Source organism: Spodoptera frugiperda, chromosome 12 (assembly GCF_023101765.2).
Source record: "Spodoptera frugiperda isolate SF20-4 chromosome 12, AGI-APGP_CSIRO_Sfru_2.0, whole genome shotgun sequence".
Taxonomy (NCBI): domain Eukaryota; kingdom Metazoa; phylum Arthropoda; class Insecta; order Lepidoptera; family Noctuidae; genus Spodoptera; species Spodoptera frugiperda.
Window position 1 is genome coordinate 2,823,891 of NC_064223.1, and position 25,198 is coordinate 2,849,088.

A 25,198-nucleotide genomic window follows, 5' to 3' on the forward strand; every position below is an offset into this window, starting at 1 on the left:
AGGGGATAATTGGGCCTTCGGTTACCTCATTCACACAACGAAAGCGTTGCTTCACGTTGATTTTCTTGAGGCCGTGATATCATTCCGGTCGAGCTGAACCATTCATGATGAAGCAAGCCTCTCCCACACTTTTTTGTGTTTACATGATTAAAGGAGTATTATGAAGGTGACGTCCATCAAGCGACAATGTAAGTGCTAGGTAGATACGTAAGAATTTTCAAACACATTGTACAAAGTCTTTCAGAATTATTTAATTTTACAAGTCATTGTATGGTAATTTAGTTTTTAATAGGTACCTATAGCGTGCTATGTAATATGCCGATGTAATATTCATTCGCATTTTCGAATGAAACAATGAGAAAATTCCGACGGAGTTTTCCGAAGTTTGAAGGTAATTTGGCAGCTGTTCTAAAAACAATATTGTTGTTAGTTGTACCGGAGTGGTCAAGTCAACACCCAACAATCACAATTTATCGAAAGCCAGTCGTAAAATAAACTTGGTTAACTCACTGAGATGCCTTGGAGTATATCCATGAGAATAAAAGATAGACGCCCGCATCAATCACTCTTAGTCTAATTGTTTAGATTACGTTGAAATACTTCTTAAATAGCTCTACTTTGGTGTTTAAATTATACATACAAGCTTTGGTAAACCGATCTGAGGAATTACTATTTGATATTTGGCAAGTGGGTATGAGAATTTTTAGGTGCCCAAAGAGTGCACATGTTTACAAATGAAACAGGTATCGACCTATTTCATTTGTAAAAATATTATATTACTGAGCTTCTATTTGTAGATTTTCATGAAATAAAAGATATTTATAAACGGAAAGCAAAACCAATTAATACTTCAACAGAACCACAGACAAATAAAATTCGACAGCCGCCGTGTAATGAAAGCGTTCGTGGTTTCAATCTGAAGAGCGTGTTTGTCTATGACTAAGCACCGTAAAAGCTGCGTTCAAAAGAAGTAGCCAGCATAAATATTGTGGCTTTCTCTGTAAATAAAGAAGCAACTACTAAGTTAGACTACGTTCAGGTTAGGAACTCCTTAGTATTTATTCGATTGATAAGAAATCGTTCACAAAAATTTATTTAATTTACGTTATTTTAAGAGTTAGTTGTACTTTAGCAGGATAGTATCTACGTACTAAGATATTTATAAGATATTTCTATGCCAAAATCATGAAAACCACATCAAAAGCGAAAAAGATACTTAAATATAGGTTTCCTAAAATATATGTATTGAATTTAATTTTCTCTTTTACACAAATATTTGTTTCTAAGCTTTGTAAACACCATCAAAATTCCTGCTTAAGTAAGCTTTTCCTTTCGATCAATGTTAAATTCAAAACCTTTAGATAAATAAATTACTTCTCTTTCAACAGAAATTACAATATTCATAATCTTATACCCCAGCCGTACATTTCAAGCTGTTTCAATTTACGCAAATCAATAACATTGCAATTGACGTGAATAATTAATTCTGTATTCCATATTCAATTCAACATTTCAATAAGTAACTGAGAAGGCAGCCATTTTATAACAACGCGGCAATAATTTGAAATTGGAATGTCGGAATGTCATTCGTCTGTGGTTTTTGTTGAAATATTCGAGTACATATTTGAACGTCGAAATGGAAATTAATTGAACGGTAAAATGTTTCGAATTACAAAATGTTAATGTTTTGAATGCATGTGACGATGTCGTAATTTAGAAATTTTGTAATACCTACACCTACATAGTATTTGATTTAGATTCTCGAATTGAAATTGAAACCGGCATTATGAGAGCATAAGTACGTAGTACATAGGTTAATGGTATCTAAGTAAGTAGGTACATAGACTTGACACCTATCAGAGTAGGTACACACTAAGTAGGTTGGTAGCACATTCTTTCCGAGAAGGTGCGGTTGTTTCTGCATTTTGACAATCACGACACGGACAGTTCTAGCTACCGATGACATGACTAGAGCGTCTATTATTACTCTAGCACCATTCTGCATTACAAGCCTTGAAGCAACAAGCTTGTTAACCTTCTAAGTGCACTTCCACTGCACTGTAACCCTTTCTTTGCTCATCGGTCCTACATCAAAAGGGTTCACGCATGTGCGGGCAATTCTACCGGATGGCCGACAAGCCCAGCGGAGTGGACGCTTAACGAAAGCCATTAGCTTTTCTTCTTATATCCCGTAAATAGCCGACTCTTTCTGATCCACTGACTTTTTGGACTCGATCGTTAAAGACTATTTTTGGATGACCAATATACTATTATGGTAAAGGTTTTCAAACTGTTGAATATAAACCTCTTTTACAATGCAAATGTTTACTCCTATTATCATAAGTTACCAGAGATGGGGCCCAGTAGGGTTGATGCCTGATCCAGAGCTGTGGACTACTTAGCGGGTTTACCGGGGCTCCGACTCGAAAAGCAGGAATAGAGACGGGATGACTTTAAGTCAGTAAGAGTCTGACACTCCTTCTCGCCTCGCCCATAGCGGGAGAAATCAATGAATGATTTTCCCCTCTTAAAAAAAACATAAATTCCGAACATTATGTTTCTAAAAATAACGAACCAGGAAGCATTTACAAATGATCTGTTAACACGTCTAATTGCTACAAACGTTTACCTTAATTAGTTAAGTAATACGAGAAAGTGTTTGCCAAATTGCAACACAAAAACGTACATTCATTCACTTACATAAACGCGCGGTGCATCTAACACCTTACATTCGGAAATGCCTATGTTAATATGGCGGGCAAACAGTCGGCCGGTGCTGGAATGCGAACGATCCAACGTTTAAACTATTTTAGGACGAACACGGAACTCGTGTTTGGCGTTTGAAATCTATATGGCAGTACCGAGGAATTGTTGTGTCGAATTTATCACGGTTTTATAGCATTTTTGGGAATCTCGGTCGTATTGTCTGGCGTTGTATTAGCTGTTAGCTTTTAACATCCATTTTGTTATGTGATCAGAAGGAATGCATAGATATACAGTATGTTAAATTATTAATAGATTAAAATAAAAATATCAGCATAGAAAAATAAGCAATAAATTGCAACGTTGCCTTCCTTCAACTATGCGTGCACAGTGTTTCTTTTACGTATCGGTTTAAAATTTTTGGTGAATATTTGAATGTAATATAAAATGTTTTGTTTTTGAATGATAATATATTTTTTAGCTTGTATGGATGCTATAACTATTGCGGGTTAACATACTGTATGTATACAACCAAGAAGACGTATTCACAATGAATGTACGAGTAATTATTGGAATAATACCTTTTTTTAGCATCCAAAGATGTTTCATGCAATGTAATATTTTTAACATTTCAATATTTTCTTTTTTGTAGCACAAAACAAATTCACTTTACGATTCAACAATAAAGTTCTAAATAGTTCGTGAAACATGGCTTACTGTAATATGTGAGGCAGTAAAAAGTACAATCACGAAGCTGAGCAAAAGTAGGATTAGTTGTTAAGCCCAACATTTTTATTCGTCTAGGAAACGCGTGATGTTTTAACTTTTAATGTTTGCTTCCCTTTTATGTGTGTTCCATCAAACTGTGACAAACGACTCCTGTGGTAACTGTTCACAATGGATACTGGCTTCATAAACCCACCCTCCGCTTGACAACGAGACAGGAAAATTTTGATTAAAACCTTTTTCCATGTACCCTTTCCAAATTTGAAATTATTTGAACCGACAACTTTTTCATAACAGCTGATTGTTGCTCGTTGCCAACCTAAAAATCAGTAGCGGCATAAAACAAGCAAAAAGGTCGAGATCCACAATGGAGCTCATTAAAACGTACAACTCAAGTTTATGAAAGCTTCATGTAGTACAAGTACAATGGCGGGTTGTTCGTTAGCCGATATATTATTAATTCGAACTGGAAGCCCGCCAGGTACAACATGGCATGCTCATAATTAAATGATTGATTGCTATCTTTGAAGCCGTATTTGATTAACTACTTTCATTTTCTCGTGTATTTTGACAGCAGTTTGAAATCGTTCGGCGGATATGTCAATTTATTGCGTGAATTCTGTATTCGAGTATTGAAGCTAGAGATAAAAAAAATCGAACGTGATATTTGAACGAAAGTATAAATACAATGATTTTTTTTAAGTAGTAATTTTCACTACATAGTATAAAACAAAGTCGCTTTCTCTGTCCCTATGTCCCTTTGTATGCTTAAATCTTTAAAACTACGCAACGGATTTTGATGCAGTTTCCTTAATAGACAGATTGATTCAAGAGAAGGTTTATATGTATAATACATGCATCCATTGCAGCCACGGGATGCTGGGGCGGTTCGCTAGTATTTAAAAAAAGCAAGAGATACAAAAATTGGAACGTGATATTCAAACAAAAGTATAAACACAATGTTTTTTTTTCAGTAGCCATTTTGAGAAATAAATACATACCAGATGATGTTCGCTATTCCGAGTTCATCCGGATATCCTACTCCCCTTTGGAATGGGTGTCAATAATAAGAAAAAATAAATGTCCCGTTTGACTCAGTGCCCGAGCCCGCATTCCTCCCTCCGCTCGTTTGCTACGTCATTACGTAAGCACTTCTCGATGAAAGGGGCGTTAAATTCAAGGGGTTAAGGTGAGAAAGGGGTGAATATTTGGATCAAGGGCTGATTTGAGTTCAAAATATTTTTCTGTGTGAAGATTTTTAAAGCTTTTTTTAAGGGTGGAAAATCATCTAACGGCTTTGTCCGCTTTGGACGAGGCGAGAGGGAGTGTCAATAAGAGTACTGACTAAAAACCACCCCGTTCTTACTCCTGCTTTTCGAACCGGAGCCCCGGTAAACCCGCTAGGTAGTACACAGTTCCGGTTAAGATTTTTAAAGCTTAGAGTGTGAATTGGTCATTATCTATATTTGCTTTTTACCAAGCATCTGTCTACGATCCTCTTTTCAAATAGGTTATTAAGAATTATATTTAGATATTCGGAAATCAAAATTCCATTCGCATCACTACGGATGGACGCCATGATTGTTTTTCCAAATGATGTACGATAGGTATCGATATCATAACTGACATCCTTACACTGAAGTGCTTGCAGCATTTTAATTAATACGTCGAGTTACGCAACGAGACACACGAGTTGAAATGCCTATATTGTTGAATTGGTGGCGGCCTTTCAATATTTGCTATGCTCTTTGTATGTCAAACAAGCTAATGTTTCATTGCTACTGTATGTAAATACTAGAATAAATATTAAAATAACGTAAAATGTGCATGCTGCCATGTAGTGTACAATATAATACAATTAAATTCATTTTTTTACATTTACGTACGTACGTATTTCTAAATAGATGTTCTGTTTCCTAAAACTCCCTAAAACTGTTTCGTCGTTCGTTAAAAATAACCGCGCGTCGGTAATATTTTTTTTAATTAAAAATATACCGGCTCATCCCTTATTCAGCCTGTTACATCCTTAGTACAACCTCTGCCATAAAATTGTATAAATTTTGCTCATTACTCGCGGTCGAGCTGACGTAATTGCTTAGTGTACCGGCGATGTGCTTAGACGTGGAAAATTGGGAGGGAGGGTCCAAAAGTGCATTGGAGAGCACTCGCTGTTGAATCCAAATTTCCTATTTGGAATATTGCCAAAATTCTGTGGAGCACTGCTGCTTGAACACTTAACAGCCTTCGTTTCGTGACTAAGCTCTTTTCGATTTGCGATTTATTTTCTCAAAAAAATGCATGTAATTTGTTAACAAATCTAAAGTTTAAAGCGGCTTTTCAAATGTTAATCAACCATCATTTCAATCAGGATAACTGTCCATCGTGTTAGAAGTGTTAGAACTACATATCTATTGAATTGACAGAGTGTTTACGTAAGAAATCAGTTGTAAAACAAATAAATCTTCAACTCGACAACATTCCGTAAAACTCTCGCAATCAACCTCTTCAACAGACAACAAACAGAGAGCCACAGATTAAAAAAATACTCGCTCTATTTTTCTCCAGCCGCGTTCCATTTCACGAAGCACGTTAAACTTTTATCTACACTTTATGGAATACGTTTTAGCTCAGCAAGTGAACGTAGATAGGGAACAAGGTGACCTAAAAACAAACACGAACTGATATGGTAGGGTGGGTCGTGTGACGCGGGCTTTAATGAAATCATTTTTGCTCATATATTTTCGGAAAATTCAATATGCCTCCGGCTTTGATCCGTGTATCCTTTATCAAAGGATGTAGGTTACAGAAGGAATGGAAATATAGAGAAAAAACATTTCATGTTACTATAGATATAACTCCGTTAATTTCAAGCAAACTCCGTGATAAACTAAATAACCATTTCTCAAATAAATTCGCCAACTTCCGAGTCCGACGTCCCGTTTATAAATTAGCAGAATTGGAGCCCCGACTGTAAGCAGATTACAGAGATTTAAGACTTCGCTTATGAATATCTCGCTTTCCATCTTAAATCTAGGAAGTCTTATCGCTTTATTTACAACTTCTGTTTACTTGAGTATAAACCTCCTTTTGACAAGGGCTAACCTTTTTAAAAATCCACCACAGAAGCTGCGGACTACCTAGCGGGTTTACCGGGGCTCTGGCTTCGAAAAGCAGGAGTAGTAACAGGGTGGTTTTTAGTCAGTAAGAGTCTGATAGTCCCTCTCGCCTCGCCCAAGGTAAGAAAAGTCATTGGATTCCCCCTTAAAAATGACGACTAAAGACACTTCCTCAACTGACAATATCTGCTAAAATGACGCATATTTTTTTCTTAAAATGTTTACCAACTACTTATAAGTGGAGTTGAAGCTTTAACAGCAGTTTTATGACGTCAGAGGAATAATCTTCGTCATTAAATACTGTACAGTGATGAGTGGTCGTTACTCTTTTTATCGCTGCGTGAAACAGCTGACTCGAGAATTGCACAGATTATAAAGATTACGAGTCAGCGCTGTTGGCTGTATGCAATATTTTTTAGTCTGTGGCTGCGCAAGATAGATAGGTATACTGCCTATAAACGTCAATCACAAGAAGGTCGGATGCAAAATTAAATGGCGTTGAAAGCTTTTTAGGTAACTTCGTTAATGGTGCGCGCGTACTGAACGTGATACATTTATTATTTAGTTGAATTATTTTATATTGAGTTAGTACATACATATTAGATTTATATTAGTGTACTTAGGAGTCAATATTGACATAATTCAGGACAAAATTGATTAATATTTCGCGTATAAAATTCTGAGTAAACATAAGTAACAATGTTTGACTTGTACTTCAAATTGCTTATAAAAAACATATATATCTGCCGTATTGACATATTGCTGCCGTTACTATCTGACCTTGAGCTACTTAGCGACAACAGTGTTAAAATGAAAACGTCATCAAAAACATCTTTTAGAGCTATTAAGCGACATTAACACCTTACGTAAACAACATCTAACCAAACCAAAATAATCATAAAACCAACCAACGCGAAAGTTGTTACATCAAAAAAAACATCTTGTTGTATTGCATTTTTTGAATCGGGCAACTCATTAGACATCATCTAAACCTCGTTAGAGTAAAATCTTTTTGCTCAACGTCTGGCGAACTAAGTACCTACATTATAGCGCTTCCTTATTAACATGACGATGACTTTCGCAATGGAACAGCTTTAAATGAAATTACAGTTCGTTCCAACAGGATTAATTCCATCTTTTAAAGTGTAACTGGACGCTCAAGTCCAGTGCCGGCGTAAGGGCCACTGATACCCCGGGCGAAAATATTGTGGCGCCCACTAGACTCAAGTGGGCGCCAGTATTGCACCAATCGTAAGCGTAAGCACGAATCGTAAGCGTAAGCACCGCTTTACCGGGGCTCCGGCTCGAAAAGCAGGAGAAGGAACGGGGTGGTTCTTAGTGAGTAAGAGTCTGACACTCCCTCTCGCATCGCCCAAGGCGGGAGAAGTCATTGGATGATTTCCACCCTCAAAAAAAAAGCACCGCTCCTCGACCACAAACCCTCAAAAAATCCATCTAAAAAAATATGCATATGCACAGAGCGTAGAGCACAGTTCTGAGGGTTTGCACCAGGAGAGGCAAGAGACTCCAACTTTAAACCTTGGCGCCCTGGGCCATCGCCCCACCACGCCCCTCCCTAACGCCGACACTGCTCAAGTCATCCCACAGTCGGTACGGAATAATACGGACCACGACTATTGTTAATGCAATTTGTAATGGCCGACGAATAAATTGAAAAATGGCTTCCTACTGCTTCGTAGCGTTTGGAGATAGTAAACACGAATGAAAGTGTCGTCGTAGTTATTATTAATATTACTTTATACTTTAATCTTGTTTAAATTTTAGATGGGGGATTTAGTTTTAATGGTGTAGTGTTTACCGTAGTAAAATAAGTAATACCATTATTTACGAGCCATCTATAATTAATAGAAAAAGGAAAGTTATTGATCGAAAATTGAAAATAAATAATTAAAAATTTTAGTTTTGTGATTTTATAGAGCTATGAGATTCTAGAAGTGACGTTCACGTTACAACTAGTGTAGGAGCACTATCTACTGATCCAGAGCTGCGGACTACCTAGCGGTTTTACCGGGGCTCCGGCTCGAAAAGCAGGAGTAGGAACGGGTGGTTTTTAGTCAGTAACTGCCGCACTCAGAGTCATTTAATGGTTACTTAACCCAGTCCTTAGTAATTGTTTTCTATACAAAATCGTTACTAAGGAATAAGTACTTTAAGTATTCATTAAATGTCTCTGAGTGTGGCAGTAAGAGTCTGACACTCCCTCTCACCTCGCCCAAGGCAAGTTTCCCCCCTTAATAATGAGCACTAGCTAAGTATACATACTAACTATAATATTATCTACGTACAAATTCCAATGAAATTCTCGTAATACCTAAACATTAAATCCTTTCGCACTACTGGCCATACGAAGAACATCATTCATCGGGAACGTTCCAAATTCAAATGGGATAGTTGTGGAATTAGCATTCGAGGATCGTCTGCGTGGCATACGATGTTATTCCAAATTTAAACCGCGCTTCCGCCAACGTTACTGAATATGGCTGGCAACATTCCGCTAGTGAAGTAACCCATATTTCTATTGACGAAAGTACTGTTTGTAAATCGATATAAAATAGAAAAATATATTATTGTTTTTTATTATTAAAATAAATTATTTCTTTAAGTATTTTTGTCTGAGCAACCGGATTGTTTTATACAAATGAATAGCATTATTTTTACCGATTTCAAAAAAGGAGGAGGTACTATGTTCGGATGTTTGTTTTTTTTAATAAAATAACTGTTTATAAATCAATATAAAAAAAAAATAATAGATTGTTGTTTATTATTAAAATAAATTCTTTCTTTAAGAATTTTTATTTGAGCAACCGGATTTTTTTAAGCAAATAGCTTTACTTTTTTAAATAAAATAGTTATACGAAATGTATAAATGTCTCTGTATGTTGTAATCGGAACTTTCTCTAAACAAACTCTATACAATGTACTCGAGCAAGCTGTCCACTGCGATTCGGAACGGTCTTCTAAGTTTAAATTGAAAATGGCATGCAGACACACGTAGGTACCAGCAACAATATTTAGCAACAATTAGGTAAAATAGATTTTATTTCCAAGTACACAAGAATGATAATGCAATGTTTCCAATACTCACTACATATCTTGTTAAACATTTTCACATAATAATTAATAGTGAGAATAAATTCTAATTTAATTTGAAGTTTATCGAAGTAAGAGTGGTTGGGAAATGGAGAATAAATTATTTCGATAATTAACGTAACTCAACTGACAGTTTACATCTATTCTCGTAATTCACAAACTAGCCATTTTAACTGAATAAGTTATTTTATTATGTTAATTAATAATAAATCATAAATTCTACAGTTTCTACTCGCGTTTATGTTAATTTTAAATGTTCTTAAAGTCACATTTTATTACGAATAAGTCATCATGAATGACTAAGCAATATTCCAGGATTCGTTAAATGAATAAATGGACCATTTTATCTCCATTTACTACTTCTTAAACACAGGAAAACCAAGAGGAAAATGAAACAGCAACATCAAAGACAAATGTGAAGCAAATTACCAATTATATTGTTCCTAATACAGATCGAAAAACTGAACAGGAAATTAACTCAATTGGCGGCAAATTGACAGGTGACGATCTGCTTCCCGCCATTCTTATGAACTGTCAAACGACATGTCACGAAATAGCGCGTAATCGTCGACAAACGGAAAACCGTTTACGCCTGTGATAGTAACACAAAACATTCAATAATAAACATTTACTTAACCGTCATAGGGTTCAATTTACAATAGCAAGGTGAATGTACCTCATTCTTACTTCAAATTCTGTATAAAATACATGAATTGAAGTACGTCAATAGATGTGGAAGTAACGCGTAAAGCATGTCCCTATCGACATTTTATGGCGTAATATTTACTTCTCCGGTTTTGAATTACAATGAAGCAAAGGCAATTGAGCTTTCAAAAGACTTCCCACGCTCCTTTGAACTGATATTTATGAGCTAAACAAGAATGCCTACGAATATCCTAAAGACTCGACAGTTTAGGAGGATAACGTGGGTGTCCCCTTATTTAGGTGACTGTTGCAATTTTAGAACGATGCTTGACTGCCTCATTGGTCGGGCAAAGTATTACTGGGTTTTTGCGGTTTTTCGAAAATTTCTCAGTAGAAGCACGGAGTCTGGAATTGTGCCCAGCATATGGCACTAGGCTCACTCCCTATTACATGGGACTTATAACACAAAAGGTGGAAAGTGTGTGTACATTTTATAGCGGCATTACATGCCATAATGTGTACCTCTGCCTAACCCGTTGGGGATAAAAAGGCGTGACGTTGTGTATGTTTAAAATATACACGAAAAATAAAGAATTTCGCGATTCTACGAAAACTTGCGTTAGTAGAAACATGCTAATCAAATAAAACATACTTTGGAATTCAAGGATATAAAGAGTATGCGAACTGGAAATGTTTACATGTGCGTGCTCAAAAATAGAAATTCTTTAGAAGTTTGATTCGCTGAGGTTGTATATACAATTACACACTATATAAAAGTACGCACAAGCTTTCCATTACGAGAGAACGATCATATCCAGTTATATCACATCAGTGTAATACTCAGACGTATTTCTTTGAAGAGCTTAAACTGATTACTGTTTTCATCGCAATACGATGTTTTTCTTAATTTAAATGTATGAGGAATAATCCCTCAGCTTAAGATTTGTGGCCATAAATATAGAAGTACTTATTTATGGCGTTATTTCAAATTAGTGAATAAACATTCTTTTGTTTTCCTTAAATGTCACATTGACTTGATTGATGGCGTTAGGGATCAATTGGTAAATAAGTCCATCTTTTTTCTTTGTACAATAATAAAATTACTCTGTAAAACTTAGTTTGACATAAATTGTTGTGTAATGAATGGGAGAAGGCGCTTATTCCTGACTAACAGGTTTAGGTTTCAGAGGCTTCATATGGTTTTGTAATCTCATATTATTAAAGATTATTTATAAATAATTTATTATTAATATTAAAGATGCATAACTGCTTGTACCTAATGAAAAATTGGCGTAATTTGATGTCTACCCGCGATATGAAACGTCAAGTTATTGCATTCAATCAAGTAGGTATACTTATTGCGAATTATGACCAACCTAACCCATTTCCCTCTTCCTTCGATACCCCACTTCTATGATACAAATGCAAACGGCTGACCTTTTCAATATCAGCTACAGATTGATATAACCAGGTAACTGGGTCTGGCTAATCAACTGAATGGCCCCGGATAAGCGCTCCCGCCACCAGACCTCGTTCACTCCTATTGTGTCCATTTTCATTAAATATTATCTAATGGACGCCATAATTGGATGGCTTTTTAATTAAACCCCGTTGTTGCGATTCAACGTTTTAAATTAAGATAAAGGTCAGGTCAGAGGTAGCCATTAACTGGGGACCCGTTTTGTAGGATTTGTAGGATTTGTTTCGTTGAATTTTTAATTTTAATCCCGTTAAACTGCTAGAAATTAGTGAGTGGGACGTTAGCTTTGTTTCGTACTGTTTCCTGGTTATTGTACTTCGTTGGTATAACCTAAGAATTACATCAGCTACATAAATGACCAATAAACATAATAGGAATGATAGGGATACAAATTTAAAATCTATTTAGACCCTCAGTTAGGATATGAAAAAATATTAGACACGTATTTTTTATTTTAGTCATATAAGGTAATAATACTTCAATGACACGAATCGAAGTTTAGAAGTGCGAGCAAATATATCATTTCTATGTATAAATCATACCTAGAAGTGAGTGAAAAATTAGTCATCTACCCTATTTTCTGCTTTTATGGTATGTATGATAGGGTTATTGTTAAAAATGCCCTTAATTGGGTATTTTCACCACAAATAACAATGAAACTGTAGCTCCATGCCTATTTATGCAATTTACTCAGACAAACATAATATGAGTGAATTCCCTTAACGGCCATAATTGACGTAATGAAACTCTATTGTAAATACATATAGGGAAATAATAAATAGATGGCCAGTATTAATTACATAGAACACCATAAACAGTAGTTTTTAAAAATGGAATGACTAATTTGACGTTTATGCCATTCGGGATGATGTGGCCAGTGTGTATTGCAGAGATAGCAAACCTTTACGTGACAACGTGACAATTTTTTAAATAAATCTTTTTTGATACCTAAGCTATAATATGGTCCATCATAAATTTGAAAAAATTTTTTTTCGTTAACCAAAGTTCATTCTAAACTGCTAGCCTATACTGTAATAGTCAATTCGAGTGCATTCTCGCCCGCCATTTTATTACACATATTACAGATTATTCTGAAGCTTTTTTCATTTGTGTTAATCACAATTTCATATCTGAAAATAAAGACAGGCAAAAGGCAGTTTTTGTGTGCAAAGACGTGCCCAAAATATTGTGCTGCGTGCCAATGGTTCGCCATCCCTGGTGCAGTGAGTCAGAGAGTCCCGATTGTAATGTCATCCGAACATGTGGTCGACTGCTCTTGTTTTTGTTATTATGATGATGAATGTACGAACAACGTGTGCATTGTATAACACTTGGAGCTGTAAGTATTTTAATAAAAGTATTAGAAGTACAATGTGAAGAAATATCATTATTTCATGTTGAGAAAACATGGCATCGTATCTATATCTTTATACGAGAGCATTTTAGTTTTAAGAGCCATCAGACCACCACAGATGAGGCCCAGTAGGTCTGATGCCTGATCCGGAGCTGCGGACTACCTAACGGGCTTACCGAGGCTCCAGCTCGAAAAGCAGGAGAAGGAACGGGGTGGTTTTTAGTCAGTAAGAGTCTGACACTGCCTCTCGCCTCGCCCAAGGCAACAGAAGTACGACAAAAAAAAACTATTTCTTTTTGGACATTAAACTACATAGTTTTTAAAAATACATATTTCCTAATACGATGTTTAAAATAACAAACACGGTATGAATAAGTTTAAGCCATATATGTACCTATTTGCTATTTGTCCTTTCAAATAGTATGAGTATATCCGTTTTCCTCCAAACAAGTCCAATGAACTCGAGTTCCGACCAAATTCGTTTCAATAAAATCTGATAGTAAGTAATATTTCCTCCTTGCTATGATATTTTGTGTCTACATATACAGGGTGTAACAAAAAGGGGGTATACATATCAAGTGCACGGTTTCTAGATAACATAAACGATACGGAAAGGGTTTTTAAACTCATGTTTTCATGGAACGAAGTTATGAATTTTTCCAATACATAAAATTCCAGAAACCGAACATCAAAATTACGTAAATACAGGTACTAGGCGATCAGATTTATTGCCATAAATGTTTCGTGATTAGCGAGTGACCCCTGTAATGTTGTGATACGTTTGTATGATGATTTAAAATCAAGAACCATGCGACACCAAGTGTTTGGTACCAATTTTTTAAACGTATTTTAAGCTGAAACTTTGTATAGAGATTCTATTCAACCTGTATTCTTCAGTGCTTCTTGATGTATATGGGTATTTTGTTACACTCTGTATAGTTACATATATTATCTGTGCACGCCACTGCAGGACGGATGCAGGGAATTCAATTTAACCGCCACCGTCCGGGCAGGTACACGGATATCCGGACAACGCTCGGACATCACTATTTGCCATGAATATGTTACGTAAAATTTGATTTATGGGGCAACATTGAAAGTTTGAATTAGGTTTGTTGGTTTTGAAATTGAAACTGTTTTTAATCAAATTGGATAATGCTCTACAGGCGCTAGACGATAACAGAATAGAGAAGAATTACAAAATTACGCCAGATGAGTATTATGACATTTTCAGGATGGGTATTTTGACCATTTTTAAAGTATGATTGTTGAAATGACTTAACCAGATACCTTATACCATAATGACCTAACCAGACCAATAACTTTCAGAATAACACAGCAATTCTCTATTGGCTGTTCTTTTGGAGAAAAGAGAAGCAAAGAAATACCATAATGAGAGCTTATTTATGTGTACAAAGCTAATGGTAAGGTCTAAAAAGGCTGTTGTTTATCTTACAACAAAAGAAAGTCATTGCGTTGTCGTTTAAAAGAACACGTGTCAGTCAACATGGCAGAGAAACAGCACGTGTGAAAAGAAAGTGATCTATCGCCATAATTGCATAAATGCTATGACATTACAATGACAGCAACAAATATTCACACGAGAACATGAATATAAAATTGTGCCTTTTCACGAAAGGGGTAGTAAACTCTGTTTTACAGACTTTTACGCATATATGTTAATGATTGATTGAAGATATTTTGTCAAATAGGCATTATGGCTTGCATGCAGAAGATTTTAAATCTTTAGTTTTTCAGACTCGGGATCCAATCTATCGTAACGTAACCGACACTACATTCTTTCAACAGTGCGAAATAGGGAAATTATGAAATAAAAACAAAATTAAAGCCTGGAATCCATAAATCTAAAAGAGTAATCATTCAAACTAGACATAATTTTGCAAAAGATAAACACTCAAAACTAGCTAAGTATATTTTTGCAACGGCTAACAATAACAGAACGCGATATTTTCGATTTTTCATCTCAATCCCGTTGCTAGCAAACAATCAATCTCTTTTCTCGTATATGCGATGGATATTTCGAAAAAACTGGGTCAAATCAATACTTGGAAACTTGCATACCACGTGGTATAACCGGAACATCATACAAATATGATATTTCTATGATTTATTCGACGAACCTGTTCTTGTTTCCATTAGTTATTTGTCTACACTAATATTAAATCTTTGACTGACAATAGAAAACTGTTGATGGCAAATCCTCCGCTAACGTCGGTCACCGGTGACCACCACGGCGTTTAATGTGTTAAAAAGACATTATAACTAATACTTCTTTGGATTTTTCACATTAGATAGATTCTGAAATTTATCATCATATAAGACGTCCACAGCAGAACATAGCCCTCCCTAATGAATTCCAGACAGGCTGGTTGAAAGCGACTGATTGCGACCATATTCCGAAATTACTAAACAGATTTGAAAAATTTTTCACTATTATAAAACTTGCATTTCAGGCAGTAACACAGACATTTACCTCTGATACTTCTACAAGAGCTGCTGAAGATAAATCTTTTAAGTTTTTCGCAGCTGAAGCCGCAGACGGTAAACTCAGAGACGAACAAAATTGGTAATAAACGAAACAATGCTTATTCATAGGTCTCGTTATTTTAATAACTTGTACAGGGCAACACCTCAAGTGTAACAAGTAACAGGTTCTTATTGCGAGCCATGAATCTATTGAGTATTGAGGTTTACGGCCTTTTTACGAGCCAAACGCCATTGTTTCACCGATATTTTGTATGTTACGGCATTACAAAACATTTTTTCACTTGCTTATGAGAAATTGATTCATTTATATTGCTTACTGATTGATTTGTCTTTGTTAGGAAATAGGTTGAGGATACTACAGTCAGGATACTATATCGTACCTATATACGACAGATAGGATACTACAGAGTATATTACAGTCTGCTTAAGTATTATCGGATTTTTTCGCCATAGTAGTAAATAGATGGGTGGTCTGAATTACTCATTTACGTAGTAGGAGGACCAATCTATTCCTCTTGTAACTTAAGGGAGTGTTTGGCCAGATTCTGGACTCTTGTTAAATAAAATTCATAATAATTGTAGAATATGGATGCACCAACAAAATTTAGGTACTGGAATTCTAGTTCTTATGGCTTGCTGTGGACGTGACATTATTTTTTTTACCGTTTTAGAACCCGTGGTTATTTTATAGAGATGTTTCACATAACTTTAATTCAAATTCTAAGCGTGCCCGAACAACATATTTTAATCATCTTTAACCAGTATTAATTAAAAGTATAATTTAATCATTAAATTCTATCCCCAAAAATAAAGCAGTAGGAGCAAAAACGTGGCATTTTCGGCCCCCCACGCGTGCTTACAATACTTTCGCTAACAAAGTGGTACACAAAGTACGAAGTCTTTAATTAGCTGCCCAGCTGGGTGTTCTCATAGCTTCACGCATTCACGCACGACGCCGCGGCCCAACGTTAGTATTCCGTTCATTTTGTATGACTAACATACATACATAATCACTCAGTGTTCTGTGAGGAATGACGACTCAGTTGACCTCTGAGCCTCTGACGGGTCGAGCAATTTTTTGTTCAACGTCTTTTTTTTTGGCTGTGGCTTTACAGTTTCTGCAGTGTGTAATTGAGATGATGTTTATGTATTTAGTAGTTAACCGATCGTAGATTTTTGTAGTTAACTAGGAACTAGAAATATTCAAGTATTTGACTAGTGGCTTTAATTCAGAATGTTATTGCTTAAGACATCCTGTTCGTATCTGCTATCCTTTCAATTTTATCAATATCATAAAAGACCTAAATAAGTTTAACATTTACGATTAAACCATTTAAAAAGCGATACAATAGAATACTTAATATCTATTAATGCACAATCGGTAACCAACAATCAGTGCGCTAATCTAGAATCGAAATGTTACCTAATAACCACGTAATGTAGGCAGGGTTGGAAAAAAAACATGTTTTTTTTATAAAGAAAAAAACATCATGTTTTAATTGAAAAACAAAAAAAACATGTTTTTTTTTAATGCTTCACTGCTGTTTTAATTGACTTGTTTTAAACATGTTTTAATCTTGTTTTAAACACGTAAATATGTATAAAATGAATAAAAAAGCTGGAATTTCTATAAAGTTCCGCCAAAGCGGGTCTTTCTTCCGCCCTGTTATCATATTTTTTTCCCAAATAATACAGCACACATACACGCACTGTAATAGTTAATTAATAACGCCGAACAAAATTACGTAAAAAAAGCATATAATATACGGTCAAATTGAGAAACCTCCTCCTTTTTTTGAAGTCGGTTGAAAAAATACGTGTCCACCAAAAGCGAACCGGGAAATCCCCGCGTTTTATGAACATTCATTCACCGCATTACCGCTTGTCAGTCAGGGGAATCCTATCTAGTAATATCCATGTTGCCAACTCTTTAGTAAAAAAATATACCATTAGGTTTTTAATTTCTTGAGTGTAAAAGTATAAAGAGTTTTTTTTATGTGTTTTCAACATGTTTAAAACAAATTAGTATTAATCATGTTTTAAACATGATACATACTTTTGTAGTGTTTTAATCAGTGTTTTAAACGTGTGTTTAAAACAAATGTTTTAAACATTGCCAACCCTGAATGTAGGTAACCTATTGTTTCTAAACCTAACAGAGGCAACGATTGCAACAGCTGATATTTATCTGGTAAAAATCTCACGACTCGTGCAACTGCAAGGTCGAAGTAAATGTTGATGTGATATAACCGGTTGTAATGCATCGTCCTGTTCCATGCAGCGTGTTGACACGGCTTGCAAATAAATCACTCGGGTGCATTCTAAGAATACTTGCTCCCTCTTGGCGCAGGAGAATTACGGGACTCCCTTTTGTCTGATTTTTGTAAGGGAATTGGCTCTTTGTGGTATTTCTTTTTACCACGTGTTGCAGATGTGCATTGCATTGTGTTATTAACAAAAAGTCGATCGGTATCAACGTTCGTTTTATGCGTAAATTGTGTTTAAATTCCTACATCTACGTTGTTTAAGAAAAGCGAAATCCTAATTAATCTGTCGCACTCGGGCGCCACAAACTCAAGCCCTTGTCACCTGTCTGTCAGTTGTTGAGCTTACTTAAGTTATCATAAAAACAGCGACTAAATTTCGCAATTAAATAACCTTTTATTAATTTGAAGGTCTAACAGTAGCTTATTATTGTAACACAAATAAATATTGACACCGCCATTCATCTCGACGCCGCGAGGCCGGGTTTGGTCAAGTCGGACAAGGCTAATAGAAATTTGTTTGAAATTCTCATGAATGGCCAACAATGTCAATGGCCTGCCTGGCACATTATTTCCATTATGGTGTTTTGTGGCTGAAACAATGGCAACTTTCGTTTTTGGCCGTGTGACTTATTCCGACATAATTGGAGTAGCAGTTTTTTGTACGAATTGTGTAATTCTTGTTTTTATTTGCGTGTTAATTTATCAAACCGTTTGACATATTGTATTGTAAACATTGCCTACATTTAAACCTGATTTGAACAAAACAAACATGACACATCAGATAGGAATCCCATCATCATCAATAAAATTGCGTAGTTAGACGCGACACACCCCACCTGCTTCTAACATCGTGAACCGAACGGCTCTTGAATTAATAGCATAAACAAGAATGAGACATAATACGAACCTCACGTCTCTAGAGGCATTTGTATAACCTTAAGGAAATAAAGTGTAATAATCAAGAGGAATTATTCACGACGACAAACACTGACATCATACACAACGCGATTAGTGTGTCATGGGCAGAAATTACCTAAGTGTACCGGGACCCGTCACTGAATAGATAACAGAATGCAACGGTGCACACTGCGCCCCCGTTTTCCAGCAAGCGACACCGTGTCACCTCTTTCAGATATGTTAAACTCGTGACGGGCTTATGTCATGCGTGTATTAAGTGCCACCAAATTACCGTTGATTGCCGTGAGAAGCATGTGGAATTGTTTTTGTTGAATCTAGTATTCTTTGATGCGGTAGTCACGATACGATTCTAAGAATAGGAAGACGTACATAGTAGTGCAGGCTGCGACTGAATTACAATAGGCTCCTGTTTCTTATTACGAGTTATTAGGGACTACTTACTTCGGAAGCCGCATAAAACGCTTGTGTCAGAGTAATTCAATGCGTACTGATAGCCGAGACCGTATTTTACTTGAGCCATGTGTACTAAATAGGGAGGTGTATTATAAAACATGAATTGAACGTTAATTTATTTGATCTCCGATCGTTGTTTGAATAGCTGGTTACGCAATGAACTCTACCCTTTGAGCTTGACTTGCGTCGAGGCGCTACTTAAACTAATTCCAGAAGCCGATGTTACCCGCTCCCTTTGTTCCTTTTGTTATCTTATCTGAGCCAGCTAAGCTCGGAAGCTTTATATATCTACTTGGAGTCATTATCTCGACGGAAAGCGTGATGGATTGCGGAAGGAAACATGTCGACGAGAAGTTATTGACGGACGAAAATCGATTAGTGAACGCCGTGCTGCGGGCATTTGTCGGCAGCGGGTGATACAGATACAGTCTGATAGAGTTACATGTGAGCACGGCCACCGCTGGTATTGCGGCGGATACGGAGTGCGCACATAATGCCCGGCGACAGCGTGCAGATGTGTGCACTTTCACCTCCGCCCTGTTCAAATGTATCGCGTGTGATACGACCCGCATAGTGTCGTAATGTCCCTCCGGGGATAGCGGCCGCTGGTAATTTATTACGCAGCTAACGGAGCTGATGCATTGTGCTTATTAACTCGCTTAGACGAGTACTGCGGCCTTTTTGTGAGCGACGTTGAATGCACGTCTAAGGACGGTTTCTAAGCTCGCCGCGGCCTACATCGCTGCGGTTTCAGCAGCACGTACTGACATGGCTGGTGGACGTGACACTATCTACGCTTTCCCTGTCACTGTCTCACGTTTACTTAGCAGTTTGCGTTAAATAGTTGACAATATATTAAGATGTCATGGGTGTGACGCCGGTGGGGCGGCGTCGCCGGTCGTCGCCCGGCATCGATCGCGCTGTTTGTAAACATTGCAGCTCGAGACACGCAAGGCAAGTCGAGGGGTATCGAGTATAGCGGACTCACCTGTACAGTTTGCACGTTGTCCTTGTCGAGCAGGAACTCCATGGACTTGTGAGGGCGAGGAGTGCGCTGGTCGGGAGGCGCGAGCGCGAGCAGCGAGCGCGCGTGCAGCACGGTGCGCTGCGTGTCCACGTCGGTCTCCAGCACGCCGGCCGGCGGCGCGGGCGGCGGGCGCGGCCGAGGCGGCTTGTGCGCCACGCCGCCCGCCACCGGGGGTGCCGCCGCCCGCGACACACCCTCCTCCTTCAGCGGGATGCGCACATACTGCGGCCCGGCGGCCGGCCCGCGCGGTCCCTGCCCCGCATCTGCCGCTGTCGCCGGACCGTTCGTAGAGGGTCGTATGTTCGCGCCTGCGCCCCGTGTCTTTTTCTCTTTGCGCCCCGAGAATCTGAAGTTCGCGAATCGCGAGAGGAAGCCGGCGATGCGGCTGCGCGGCGCGCGCGCGCCCGCTTCCGTCATGGCGGCAGCGCGCTCTGCGGCCGGCGCGCGCGACTCCTCGCCTTCCCCCTCCACCACTACCACCTCGGCGTCGTCCGCGTCGTCGCTCGCGGTCGTTTCGCTCTCAGTGGTGCTTGTACTTGTTTCGCGCCAGCTGACTTCTGCCACTACGGGCGAGAACGTCACTCCCTTGGAGCCGGCAGACACAGAGCGCACGGGTGGCGCCGCGTCTGGTGGGGGTGGCGCTACTAATTGTAAGGACGCACGGAGTTCTTCTGGCGTTTCTCTATGTGGGGTTGCTCGCGAGCGCAGCTCAGGGGTTGATCTTACTCTAGCATCACACGATGACCTTAGTGGGGTTGAAGTGAACGCTGGTTCTCTGATAGGGTCTGGGGATGGCGTCCGTGGTGGGGAGGGGGAGGGAGACGGCCCGTCTATGCGCCGTCGGAGTTCGTCTAACACGTCATCCCAGGCGCCCCACGAGTCGTGCAGTCGTCTCGCTGTCATCACCGACAGCTCGCGGTCGTAGTTTTCGCTTTCAGCGAGCGCTCGCCGCGCTGTCTCGTCCAGCCGGCGCGCCGTCGCCTCCATTTCTCTCGCGAAAGCTCGTTCCGACTCGGTGGTGGAGTCGCTGCTGGCGCTGGGTTCCCGCGCCGGCGACTCGGCAGGCTGGCGGACAACCTTTTCGACTGGAGGTGGTGGAGGTGGTACATTTCTGTTCATCCGAGGGGGTGGCGGTGGGGGCGGCAGTCGCGGGCGACGCGGGCCGCCCCTGTAGTCGAGGGCGGTGAGGTCTGCCACGCTGACGGTCAGACTATCGGATACTTCGAAGGTTTGTCGGAAGCGCGCGCGATGCGCGGCGTGACGTCGCGGCTCGGCGCACACGTCGAGCTCGGCGGGGAGCGAGAGAGCGCGCGCGGCGCGGGGCGGGCGGCGCTCAGCACTGGGCGACGCGACGAGGCAGGGCGCGCTGCCGGCGGCCGCGCGGTGCGCTATTTCGGGCGGGCGGCACACTGCAGGCGGGGGCGGCCGCCGCGACCGCTCGCTGTAGCCGCTGTCTTCGCTGAGGTTCTCGGCAGACAGATGGGTGCGAGGTGCTGGAACACGTGTTGGCGGTGGGGAAGGCGGAGGTGACTCCAGGGAGTCGGGCGAGAGGCTTGGTGAGGCGGGCGCTGCGCAAGATCTCTCCAGGGATTCGAACTGCGCGAGGCTGGAGGAACGCGATAGCGAGCCCGAGCTGGCGGGCGAGGTGGCGCGCTCGCGCCGCCTGCGCTTCGCCGGGCACGCCCACTCGCGCTCCGACTCGCTGTCGCACTCCGACCCTGCTGGAAGAGAACACTCCGTCAGGAACTGAACACGTTATTCTGAAGATTTACTGAGACGCGGCACGTCGCCACGTCCGGACGGCGACAATGACAATGACATCGTATTGAAATCTGTATTCTTTCTACTAGTTGGACTGGTTCCAAGAGATATGTAGGATAACATTCAATGTACTTGCCAAAGCCGGTCTAGACACAATGAAGGACTCGAGTCTAACATTTATGTTGACAAAGTCTAATGTAGAATTACCTTAATACTTGCAGTTTAGTTTAGCGCCATCTATGTTCAATGTTAAGAACTATTTATGACGTACCTTATAGCGGTTCGTCACAGTACTTCTATTACACGACAGATGGCGTTTTATACAGTAAAATTCAGTTACTATTATTGATATATTTTTTTAGTATGTATTCCCTTACAAATATTAACTGTCTATAATTACCTTGAGTCCCTCGCACATGAATAACAGAATCTGCATCTGAATCTGAGAGCCATGTTGCGGCAGAGGAACGTTCAGAGCGCAAATCATCACTCGTTTCCTCGACTATGGTTTCGAGGTATAAAGCGTGAGTGCTGCCATTGTCACCTGCAAACAAAACAATAATATAAATAAATGGAAAAAGGAGTAAATTTTATTTATTAACTAAAATGATTGAAACCCTAAACTTTTACTAATATTCCATGATTAGTTTAGTTTTTCTACTCAATACTAGGTGGCGCTGTAAGTCGAGTTAAAATTAAGTTTGATTGTAGATTGAATATTTATTATAATGGCTGAATAATTCAACCTATTTTAATTTGCTGTACCGGAGGATAACAATATTTATACCTGATTTGCAATATTATGTATTTATCGAAAACTTAAATACGTATGCAAAATTTTCAGTCATTATTAGCTTTTGATTTTGAAAAATCCTTTATAGTTGAAAAACAAAAGATTAGACTGATAGTAAAAATAAAAGATTAGAAAATCAAAACAATACAATGTTATGGTGAAATCTTCATTGTGATGTTAGTTAGGTACTTTTAAATAGGAATGCTGAGTATTTTCATGCTCCAATTCTGTTCTGCTCAACTTAAACAGTAAAACCGTTGTAAAACATAAGTTATCGTAGTAAGTACACAATAGATGAGCGCTATAGTTTTAAACTATTGCAGTTTCATTACGGTACAGTTAATCATTTGTAGAGTTACGACCTTATTTTGGTCGAAAGGTCGCACGTGTTAAGTCAAATGTTAAATTTCCAGGTCCTGCAAAATTACCTATTAGGGTTCTAATAATATCGTTATATCAACAATAGGTACTATGCCACCATGAGTTTGAAGCAATAGTATTTGTCGATAGTCGCTAGCGGCGACGTAAATTTTTTGTATGGCAAATTTTAGTTCACATCCGACCGGTAGAGGTGTTGTAAAATTTGACATACAAAAAATGTACGTCGTCCTTGGCGATTATCGACAAATACTTAGGTACTATTGCCTTAACTCATGGTCAGATATGACTATATACTCACTCATTACCTATAGCCAAAAATATCAAATTAGGCACTTAGTCTACTTAGGGTTCAATATTAATAACACATTCGTGTCTCCTAATAGAAAAAGAGGCGTAATGTGTATGTGTATGGTAAGTTACAATGTGTTGCACTACAATGGAACTTTCTCTCGTTGCCTCATTGAGTGATGTAACTATTTTGATACAATCTGCTATTCTACATAAGCACTACGTATTAAATATTGTTATGTACAGATGTGTTAGTAAACTAAGCTTCCTATTGCTGTAGTTTGTTACAACAAACAAAACTTAATTGGGGCCTAGTAGGACTGATGCCTAATCCAGAGCTGCGGTCTACCTAGCGGGTTTAACGGGGGTTCCGGCTCGAAAGGCAGGAGTAGGAACGGGGTGGCTTTTAGTCAGTAATAGTCTGACACTCCCTCTTGCCTAACCCTGGCGAGAGAAGTCATTAGATAATTTTCCCCTCTTGAAAAAGGTACTAATATAATTATTATGTAGGTACTACTTGGCATAAGCCCAGTCAACCAACTTATTAGATCTTTAGAGAAATCAATTTTGAAGTTTTTTTTTACTTTAATCTTTTTTCCGAGTCTAGACTAGACAATAGTCTAAAAACTAGATGGAGTTTAGCGAATCAGATTTGTGATTAAAATACTTCATTGTAACAGTTAATAGCGCTCTATAATTGAACCATTACCGGTGGTAAGCTGTTTCAATTAAAAATAATTTAAGATCAAACGTTTTACTCTTCGGATGAGGTTTTTTACCTACTCTATTTATTTTGGTGAGCTAAAATGTACCTAGCTATAGACAGAAGTGGTCATATAAGGTAGATGAACTTTAGTTAAAGTGCAAACCTTTTGTTACATGGCGACCTTAAAAAGTATGTAGTAGTACTATTTATTATAGGAAATGAAAATCTTTGTATTATAGATCTGAAAATGAAATTTTTTTTTTTTTAGGGAGGCAAGCATCATCCAATGGTGTCTCCCGCTTTGGGTGAGGCGAGAGGGTGTCAAACTCTTACTGACTAAAAACCACACCGTTCCTACTCCTGCACTTCGAGCTGGGGCCACGATAACACGCTGGGTAGTCTGCCCTAAGACCAATGTGTGGTGGTCTGTCTCTTTGAAGCACGGGTCTGAACTAAAAGGCTTGGTATTCTATATTTTATAAATACATTTTATAATTATAGTCCCAAATAAAAATATTTAGTTGGTAAATTCTCTTTTAACATAAAACCATCGCATAATTTGTATTGATAAAAGTATTAGCTATCGTATTTTGACCTGAATAACTTGAACTCTAGATTTGATACCTAGAAAGCTAATCTGTAGGTCAAGTGCGCAAATTGGGCGATGTTTAATCACACATTAATGATTATTGTAGTTTATGTAATACATAAGTATTACAAGTTCAATGATAAACAGTATCAGAGTGTAAATAGTGGTATGTTTTAATTTGAGTACAACTTATAAGTACGGTACTTAGTAAGTTCATACGTACTTGGTACACTTTACTGTATTGAGGTTTTTATCACTAAACACACAACTGTCCTGTATTTCTGTACTTCATTAAATTTGCAACATAACGCCTTTTATCCCCATAAGGGTAGGCAGAGAGCTATACAATGTACAATGTGTTATAAGTCGCAT

The 25,198-nt window shown here is 38.5% G+C and overlaps 1 protein-coding gene across 6 annotated transcripts in view; it reads right to left on the reverse strand.

Annotated features, from left to right (window-relative positions):
* Positions 1-25,198, reverse strand: part of LOC118263020 (serine/arginine repetitive matrix protein 2) — a 124,125-nt gene that overhangs the window by 41,481 nt on the left and 57,446 nt on the right. For 5 of the 6 annotated variants that reach the window (XM_035574758.2, XM_035574759.2, XM_035574753.2 and 2 more), the window contains 2 exons: positions 22,470-22,613; positions 20,270-22,029 (listed from right to left, as the gene is read on the reverse strand). In XM_035574758.2, the coding sequence (XP_035430651.1) occupies positions 20,270-22,029; positions 22,470-22,613 (1,904 nt within the window). The remainder of the gene's footprint in view (positions 1-20,269; positions 22,030-22,469; positions 22,614-25,198) is intronic. The other variant, XM_035574754.2, reaches the window with a different exon arrangement.